This window comes from Physella acuta, unplaced genomic scaffold (genome assembly GCF_028476545.2).
Source record: "Physella acuta isolate Inbredline_101_S28 unplaced genomic scaffold, ASM2847654v3 ptg000709l, whole genome shotgun sequence".
NCBI lineage: Eukaryota > Metazoa > Mollusca > Gastropoda > Physidae > Physella > Physella acuta.
Genome location: NW_026732228.1, coordinates 284,697 through 295,199, shown reverse-complemented (window position 1 = coordinate 295,199; position 10,503 = coordinate 284,697). Strand labels below are relative to the sequence as shown.

Sequence of the window (10,503 nt, the reverse complement as noted above, 5' to 3'; positions counted from 1 at the left end):
GTGTTTAATGAATGCAGTGTTTAAACCAGGTTAAACGCTGTGTTTAACCCGGATAAGCGCCTCGTTTTACCACGCTTAAAGTACCGTTTAACCGGGTTAAACGCAATGTTTAACAACAATAAAAATCGCATTAAACAAGCTAACCACGGCACAAGTGTTCTATTGTTAAGTCCAGGATTGTAAGAATCGATAGTCAAAACATGTGCTGCACCTAAGTACACCGTGCGATAATCGGTTCAAATTTGGATTAAGTTTTTTATAATCTGGTTTGTTTCAAGATTCGATCTGCAACCCTTTACATATCAGCTGTGTGTGTGTGGTTGGTTTAACGTGGATGTGGTTGGTTTAACGTGGATTTGTTTCGTCGTGGATTGTATTCAAGCAAAACGGCCGACATGAGTCGTGTAACGAAAATATGAAAACGGACCGTCTCTGGCCTAAAGATGAAATGTCCCTGGCCTAAGGATGTAATGTCCCTGGCCGAAGGATGAAATGTCCCCGGTCTAAGGATGTAATGTCCCTGGCCTAAGGATGTAATGTCCCTGGCCTAAGGATGTAATGTCCCCGGCCTAAGAATGTAATGTCCCCGGCCTAAGGATGTAATGTGTAGGGTTGTTTTGATGTTTGCCACATTCCAAACTTGATGTGCTATTTTTGATGAGCTATTGTTGATGAGATTTGTTGATGAGATTTGTTGATGAGATTTGTTGATGAGATTTGTTGATGTGCTATTATTGATGAGATTTGTTACTTTGTTATTAAAACTTTTCAAAGCACCCGACTGCGTTAATTTCATATTTTAATTGTTAGGTTAGATAGAGTCATGATGTATTGGGTTTATGATATGATTCAATGTACGTACACTTTCTGCTGTGTGGATGATATAATTCAATGTACGTACACATTCTGATATGATTCAACGTACGTACACATTCTCCTGGGTCGATATGATTCAATGTACGTACACATCCTGCGGGTGGAATGACATAATTCAATATACGAACTCCAGAATGCTGGGTAAGTTGAAAGAGAAAACAAACTTAATTCGTTTCCATTCAAATATATAAAACAGCATATTAAAAAACGTTAAAAATTAACGTTTCACTTGCTAGTCAGACTTGAGTTACCATTTTGAGCAGCAAAGGTAGTACATGGCATATTGGCTAGTCAGACGCCAGTCTCTCAACTTCTCGAATTTTCGATGAGATTCTGTTCTGCTAATCAGTGTTTATGTTTTAACGTGTCGCTCTATTTCACTAAGACAGAGAACTGTGACATCCATATGTTGGTGTCACGTGATGCCCACAGCAGCTTAAGTGACCCTAGTCATGAAAGATCGCTTCTCTTCTCAACTCTCAACTAGACCAACTTGATGTTCTGGTGTGTTTATCGTTTAACTAGACCAAATTCATATTTTAAATGTTATTCTGTTATACTAGACCAAATTAACATTTTTGATTTATTCTTGTTAAATTAGACCAAATTAATATTTTAAATTTTATTCTGTTAAACTAGACCAAATTAATATTTTTAAATTGATCTTTTTAAACAAGACCAAATTAATATTTTTTATTTATTCTTGTTAAACTAGACCAAATTAATATTTTTGATTTGTTCCTGTTAAACTAGACCACATTGATGTTTTTGATTTGTTTTGTGTTGTAAGGTAATGGTTTACCTGCAACAAAAACCGCCAAATCTCGCGAGATTGACGTAGACAGGACCTCAGCTCTCGCGAGATTTAAAAGCTCGAGGTTACTGTTTGTTTTAAAACCGTCAACCCGTCTCGTGTTTGAATTTTCTTAACATGTGAGAAAATCTTTTTTTTTGGGGGGGGGGGGGGTGATCTCAAGACAGGGTGTGATCTCAAGACAGGGGGGGGGGGGGGTGATCTCAAGACAGAACCGCTGGAAAAAAACGGTGACATGTCTGGAACTTACCTGGCAATAAACCTAGTCCGCTACCTGGAGACGCTACCTGTCAGGCTACCTGGAGATGCTACCTGGAGATGCCACCTGGAGATGCTACCTGGAGATGCTACCTGTCAGGCTACCTGGAGATGCTACCTGGAGAGTAACCCAACATGCGGCTTCGTTTTGTTTTATCCCGGGCGAGAAACGTCAGCGTATCTCTTGGGGAGGGGGAGGGGGGGGGGACTGGTGTTTTATGTATGTATCGATCTCATCATAGAGGTTCAAACAAGAATATTTGCCAGATTTGCATGTTGGAAGATTCGCATAGTTCAGCAAAAGTCTTTCGTCCTCACATGAAGATTATTTTAAATTCTTACTCAACAAAATAATATTGAGTAACAAGGCAAAAGATGTAAGACGATATATAACGCGACAAACGAGATAATTTTTACAACAAAATTTTTACTATAAATAACCTTTTATTGTTTCACAGTGCAAATGATATTTGGTGTTTGGCATTTTAGTTTACCGTCCAACCCGAGTTAGTACTTGTACTTTAATTCACTCAAAACCTGTAGCTGTACCTTAATCCACACATCACCTGTAGCTGTCTGTAGCTGTATCTTAATCCACACAGCACCTCTACTTTAATACACCACAGGTACCTTAATCCACAAAACACCTCTACTTTAATCCACCCGTAACCTTAATCCACACCACACCTCTACCTTAATCCACACCACACCTCTACCTTAATCCACACCACACCTCTACCTTAATCCACACCACATCCCTACCTTAATCCACACCACACCCCTACCTTAATCCACACCACACCTCTACCTTAATCCACACCACATCCCTACCTTAATCCACACCACACCTCTACCTTAATCCACACAACATCTCTACCTTAATCCACACAACATCTCTACCTTAATCCACACAACATCTCTACCTTAATCCACACCACACCTCTACCTTAATCCACACCACACCTCTACCTTAATCCACACCACTCCCCTACCTTAATCCACACCACACCCCTACCTTAATCCACACCACATCCCTACCTTAATCCACACCACACCTCTACCTTAATCCACACCACACCTCTACCTTAATCCACACAACATCTCTACCTTAATCCACACAACATCTCTACCTTAATCCACACCACACCTGCGACTAAAAGAAACGCTCAAGACAAAGCTACATTAAAAAACTCCAAATGAAAAACTCGGTGGAGCAGAAAACTATAAACAAAAATCTGATTCGTTTTGTGATATCTGGAGTTTGAGATTTGGCATTATGCGAATGCTTTTTAAACTGTTCTAATTTAATCTACAAATTAACATAAGATAATTGTCGGTATTATACTCGGCCGTTTTGTAAACTGTTGATGCCCGATGTTGCATGCGAGGCTTAGCAACATGGGCATCAGCCATTACTTTTTGTTATTTGTATTGGAATGTACTGCCATGATTGTGTCAGACCCACTTGTCGGCCGATTCTAGACTGTCATGTCAGACCGCTTGTCAGTGCCAGATGTCAGTGCCACATGTCAGTGCGACAAATATCAGACCTACATGTCAGACCTACATGTCAAACCCACATGTCAGACCTACATGTCAAACCTACATGTCAGTGCCACATGTCAGACCCCCACATGTCAGACCTACATGTCAGACTCACATGTCAGACCTACATGTCAGACTCACTTGTCAGACCCACATGTCAGTGCCACATGTCAGTGCCACTCTGACCGACGATTCTAGCTCGGTGTGCACAAGACGCTAGGAATTCTCTGCCATCTTTGATCTGAGCAAACCAGCTTAGACGATCCACATGACAAACTGGCAAACGTGAGCTGTCTTTACCTGGACATAACAACGTTTTTGGCGTGTCTGTTGCAATATCCTGTACACAGTCTACAGTCAGCCTGTTTCTTCCTGTATACAGTCATCCTGTTTCTTCCTGTATACAGTCAACCTGTTTCTTCCTGTCGACAGTCAACATGTTTCTTCCTGTCTGCTGTTTCTTCCTGTCTACAGTCAACCTGTTTCTTCCTGCCTGCTGTTTCTTCCTGTCTGCTGTTTCTTCCTGTCTACAGTCAACCTGTTTCTTCCTGCCTGCTGTTTCTTCCTGTATACAGTCAACCTGTTTCTTCCTGTCTACAGTCAACCTGTTTCTTCTTGTCGACAGTCAACCTGTTTCTTCCTGCCTGCTGTTTCTTCCTGTATACAGTCAACCTGTTTCTTCCTGCCTGTTATTTCTTCCTGTATACAGTCAACCTGTTTCTTCCTGTATACAGTCAACCTGTTTCTTCCTGTCTACAGTCAACCTGTTTCTTTCTGTCGACAGTCAACCTTTTTCTTCCTGTCTACAGTCAACCTGTTTCTTCCTGTCGACAGTCAACCTGTTTCTTCCTGCCTGCTGTTTCTTCCTGTCTACAGTCAACCTGTTTCTTCCTGCCTGCTGTTTCTTCCTGTCTGCTGTTTCTTCCTGTCTACAGTCAACCTGTTTCTTCCTGCCTGCTGTTTCTTCCTGTATACAGTCAACCTGTTTCTTCCTGTCTACAGTCAACCTGTTTCTTCTTGTCGACAGTCAACCTGTTTCTTCCTGCCTGCTGTTTCTTCCTGTCGACAGTCAACCTGTTTCTTCCTGCCTGTTGTTTCTTCCTGTATACAGTCAACCTGTTTCTTCCTGTATACAGTCAACCTGTTTCTTCCTGTCTACAGTCAACCTGTTTCTTTCTGTCGACAGTCAACCTTTTTCTTCCTGTCTACAGTCAACCTGTTTCTTCCTGTCGACAGTCAACCTGTTTCTTCCTGCCTGCTGTTTCTTCCTGTACACAGTCAACCTGTTTCTTCCTGTCTACAGTCAACCTGTTTCTTCCTGTCGACAGTCAACCTGTTTCTTCCTGCCTGCTGTTTCTTCCTGTCTACAGTCAACCTGTTTCTTCCTGCCTGCTGTTTCTTCCTGTACACAGTCAACCTGTTTCTTCCTGTATACAGTCAACCTTTTTCGTCCGGTCGACAGTCAACCTATTTCTTCCTGCCTTCTGTTTCTTCCTGTATACAGTCAACCTGTTTCTTCCTGTCTACAGTCAACCTGTTTCTTCCTATCGACAGTCAACCTGTTTCTTCCTGCCTGCTGTTTCTTCCTGTCTACAGTCAACCTGTTTCTTCCTGCCTGCTGTTTCTTCCTGTATACAGTCAACCTGTTTCTTCCTGTCATCAGTCAACCTGTTTCTTCCTGTCGACAGTCAAACTGTGTCTTCCTGTCGACAGTCAACCTGTTTCTTTCTGTCGACAGTCAACCTTTTTCTTCCTGTCTACAGTCAACCTGTTTCTTCCTGTCGACAGTCAACCTGTTTCTTCCTGCCTGCTGTTTCTTCCTGTACACAGTCAACCTTTTTCTTCCTGTCTACAGTCAACCTGTTTCTTCCTGTCGACAGTCAACCTGTTTCTTCCTGCCTGCTGTTTCTTCCTGTCTACAGTCAACCTGTTTCTTCCTGCCTGCTGTTTCTTCCTGTACACAGTCAACCTGTTTCTTCCTGTATACAGTCAACCTTTTTCGTCCGGTCGACAGTCAACCTGTTTCTTCCTGCCTTCTGTTTCTTCCTGTATACAGTCAACCTGTTTCTTCCTGTCTACAGTCAACCTGTTTCTTCCTATCGACAGTCAACCTGTTTCTTCCTGCCTGCTGTTTCTTCCTGTCTACAGTCAACCTGTTTCTTCCTGCCTGCTGTTTCTTCCTGTATACAGTCAACCTGTTTCTTCCTGTCATCAGTCAACCTGTTTCTTCCTGTCGACAGTCAACCTGTTTCTTTCTGTCGACAGTCAACCTTTTTCTTCCTGTCTACAGTCAACCTGTTTCTTCCTGTCGACAGTCAACCTGTTTCTTCCTGCCTGCTGTTTCTTCCTGTACACAGTCAACCTGTTTCTTCCTGTCTACAGTCAACCTGTTTCTTCCTGTCGACAGTCAACCTGTTTCTTCCTGCCTGCTGTTTCTTCCTGTCTACAGTCAACCTGTTTCTTCCTGCCTGCTGTTTCTTCCTGTACACAGTCAACCTGTTTCTTCCTGTATACAGTCAACCTTTTTCGTCCGGTCGACAGTCAACCTGTTTCTTCCTGCCTTCTGTTTCTTCCTGTATACAGTCAACCTGTTTCTTCCTGTCTACAGTCAACCTGTTTCTTCCTATCGACAGTCAACCTGTTTCTTCCTGCCTGCTGTTTCTTCCTGTCTACAGTCAACCTGTTTCTTCCTGCCTGCTGTTTCTTCCTGTATACAGTCAACCTGTTTCTTCCTGTCATCAGTCAACCTGTTTCTTCCTGTCGACAGTCAGACTGTTTCTTCCTGTCGACAGTCAACCTGTTTCTTCCTGTCGACAGACAACCTGTTTTTTCCTGTCGACAGTCAAACTGTTTCTTCCTGTTGATAGACAACCTGTTTCTTCATGTCTACAGTCAACCTGTTTCTTCCTGTTTTCTCTGACGGTCTGTTTCGTTATTGAAATGTACTTTGTCCATGAAACCACAACAAACGCTAAACTCACAAAATATGACAAAGGCCTGTCATGACAATGTAATTTATTATTTACAAATAAAACAATTGGAAACAATAATGGTAAACACATTCAGGGCATGATGTACATAGATTTGACAGTTTAGTGCTGGGGGGGGGGGGGGGAGTTTCGTGGTAGTGGTCTAGGGAAACGAGGGGCTGGAGGTAGGTGGGAGGGGGGATTCACACAGGCTAGCAACTACATCGTTGGCTATCAGGCTAGCTGTTATATGGCTGGTAGGCTAGCTGTTATATGGCCCCACAGGCTAGCTGTTATATGGCTGGTAGGCTAGTTGTTATATGGCCCCACAGGCTAGCTGTTATATGGCTGGTAGGCTAGCTGTTATATGGCTGGCAGGCTAGCTGTTATATGGCTGGTAGGCTAGCTGTTATATGGTTGGTAGGCTAGCTGTTATATGGCCCCACAGGTTAGCTGTTATATGGTTGGTAGGCTAGCTGTTATATAACTGGCAGTATATGGCTGACAGTCAAGCTGTTATATGGTTGGTAGGCTAGCTGTTATCTGGCTGGTAGACTAGCTGTAACGTTTTGTGATGGTGAGGATAGTGAAAGTGTTGAGGGTGTGGGGATGGAGGGGTGTGGGGATGGGGGGGGGTTGAAATTGTAAAAAAGTGTGTATACATTAATGGAGCACAGCTATGGAAGACTGGAATCAATTGGTAGACATTTAATATCAGCGTTACAACAGAAGTCGTTTCAAGAATGTACATGTGGACAAAAATGTCGACATGTGGACAAATATGTCGACATGTGGACACAAATGGCAAGATGTCGCCATAATTGGCAAATTAAAAATCAGAACTAATTGTGCTAGTTTAAATTTAAAAAAGAAAAAAAAAAAGCTTGTATAAATGCAGTTTTGAAATGAAAAAAAAAAATCTGATTAAATTTCACACAAATTGTTTTTAACAAAGTTCATGCTTCAATTGTTTGAAATTGTCAGGGTTTGGCTTACTAAACACCATACATAATATATATATATATATATATATATATATATATATATATATATATATATATATATATATATATATATATATATATATATATATATATATATCCCCCGAAAAATATCACTAAGAAACAGTGGCCTTATTACATTCTATTCGGTTAACAATTAAGGCACGGTATGAAATAAATTGTTTAATTAATTAGACATAATTAACGATCATTATAACACTAAAAGTTGTTAAATACACACACTGTTTAACATTATCAGACTTAAACACATCTTTGTGAGCCCCACAGTTTTAAACACATCTTTGTGGGACCCACAGTTTTAAACACATCTTTGTGGGACCCACAGTTTTAAACATATCTTTGTGGGACCCACAGTTTTAAACACATCTTTGTAGAACCCACAGTTTTAAACACATCTTTGTGGGACCCACTGTTTTAAACACATCTTTGTGAGCCCCACAGTTTTAAACACATCTTTGTGTGACCCACAGTTTAAAACACATCTTTGTGTGACCCACAGTTTTAAACACATCTTTGTGAGCCCCACAGTTTTAAACACATCTTTGTGGGACCCACACTTTTAAACACATCTTTGTGGGACCCACAGTTTTAAACATATCTTTGTGGGACCCACAGTTTTAAACACATCTTTGTGGAACCCACAGTTTTAAACACATCTTTGTGAGCCCCACAGTTTAAAACACATCTTTGTGGGACCCACAGTTTTAAACACATCTTTGTGGGACACACAGTTTTAAACACATCTTTGTGGGACCCACAGTTTTAAACACATCTTTGTGGGACCCACAGTTTTAAACACATCTTTGTGGGACACAGTTTTAAACACATCTTTGTGTGACCCACAGTTTTAAACACATCTTTGTGGGACACACAGTTTTAAACACATCTTTGTGAGCCCCACATTTTAAAACACATCTTTGTGGGACCCACAGTTTAAAACACATCTTTGTGTGACCCACAGTTTTAAACACATCTTTGTGGGACACACAGTTTTAAACACATCTTTGTGAGCCCCACATTTTAAAACACATCTTTGTGGGACCCACAGTTTAAAACACTCATGGGTTACAACTATATAACAGCGTGTGACTGACATCTATAACTATTCAAGGTACCTCTCGGACTTAATTACTAGATGGGCTAATGACTGGGTAGGCTTATGACTAGATGGGCTAATGACTAGATGGGCTAATGACTAGATGGGCTAATGACTAGATGGGCTAATGACTAGATAGGCTAATGACTAGATGGGCTAATGAATAGATGGGCTAATGACTAGATGGGCTAATGACTAGATGGGCTAATGACTAGATGGGCTAATGAATAGATGGGCTAATGACTAGATTGGCTAATGACTAGATTGGCTAGTGACCAGTGTATGAAAGATCACGTGATTTAATTACTACTTGACCTAAACGAAATGAATTTTAAACTGGATGGTTTAATGACTGGATGGTTTAATGACTGGATGGTTTAATGACTGGATGACCAGTTGACTGAATGACCAGTTGACTGAATAGTCACACGGCTGAAAAACTTTTTTATGAGCTCTATGTGCCTGTTTTTTAGCTGTTTGTTAGCTGTGCTCTTCAAAACCGACCGAAGTTTGGCCAACATGTAACTCAATAACAACAGCAGTGTGTAGAAAATGAAATAATTGTGCATTTCTATTGTAACATGAAAAGTTCAGAAAATTATTCAAAGAACAATATTTCCTGTCAGATATGACATTAATGACAAGTACAACTTGTGAATGGCACCTGACATTTGAGCACCTGTAGTCAACGTGTAGCATACAACAAAGGAAACTTCTCGAAACTTTCTACGTTCTGCAAAACAGCTTCACAAACAATGAGAAAGATTTGGATGTAAGAAAAGGTTGTATGACCTTCACCTTAAGAAATATTGTATGACCCTAACCTTAAGAAAGGTTGTATGACCTTCACCTTAAGAAATATTGTATGACCCTAACCTTAAGAAAGTTTGTATGACCTTCACCTTAAGAAATGTTGTATGACCTTAACCTTGAAGCAAATGACAGAGGGACTGCCCCACACTGAATACAATGCTACGTACATATGTACATGTCCACAGCTGTGGTTATGTACACACGCCACATCCGGTTGCTAGAGGATGTGTGGCAGATTCCTACATGAGCCAGTGCTAGAAGATGGCCGTTGGTCTTAGTGGAAGAATAGCAGGAACGTATGCGTCTTGGGTGGTCTGAGCAGGTGGGGCGGGGTGGGGGTGGGGTGAGGGGGGGGGAGATCGTCTGCTTGTTGGTGAAAATAAATCCGTCTGGTAGCCCCGCCAAAACTCGCCCTCACCTGTGGCAGCGGATGGGTTACATCATCATTAATTCTCTGGCGGTGAGCTGGGGGAGATCCCTTAACACGGGTCGGGGGTGGGGGGGTCTATCGTGGGTCATCGTGGGTTGTCTGTGGAGTTTGAACAGGGGTTGTCTGGGGTTTAGAAAGACTGCGTGGTCCGGCTGTACAGAGCATGGTTGCTGACCCCAAAAGTCCAGAGTTCGGATCTAAGGAGACAAGGCCCGCTAGCTCGGGACAACAACACCTTGAAGAGAGACAACTCCAAAATCAAAGCTGCCTTGTACTTTGTTCTTAGATGGTTAGGGAAGAGAATCCAGAAAATAAGAAAAGGCTGAAGTCGGAGTCAACGGGTCATAAGGCGCAGAAGATGTTGACAAAGGAAGAGGTATTCATTTTCGTTTCTTCGTTTATTGTAGATGATAATATGAAAGACATTGAATTTGAATCGTATATTTTTCAACAAAAGTTAATGAAAATCACGTTTAAAATCTGAAAACACGAGAAAAAGTAGACGTAAACATAGAAGAAAGAGAAAAAGTAGACGTAAACATAGAAGAAAGAAAATCACGAGCAACTGCTGTACACGTAGGCGCCTAGAAATAATGGGGTAGTCATACGTAGGTTGTCAGACAGTTAAAAAGTAGGCGAAATATTATATCATGGGACAGACCTCCGTCCCAAGCCCACAT

The 10,503-nt window shown here is 41.4% G+C and overlaps 1 protein-coding gene across 1 annotated transcript; it reads right to left on the bottom strand.

Moving 5' to 3' along the window:
- Positions 1-3,875: 3,875 nt before the first annotated feature.
- On the bottom strand, positions 3,876-6,232 carry LOC131949684 (trichohyalin-like). Its single transcript, XM_059311543.1, has 8 exons — positions 6,082-6,232; positions 5,856-5,999; positions 5,605-5,723; positions 5,354-5,447; positions 5,053-5,171; positions 4,802-4,895; positions 4,308-4,489; positions 3,876-4,058 (listed from the first exon to the last, which is right to left on the bottom strand). Exons 1-8 carry the CDS (start codon positions 6,230-6,232, stop codon positions 3,876-3,878), a joined length of 1,086 nt encoding a protein of 361 aa, XP_059167526.1.
- Positions 6,233-10,503: the final 4,271 nt, after the last annotated feature.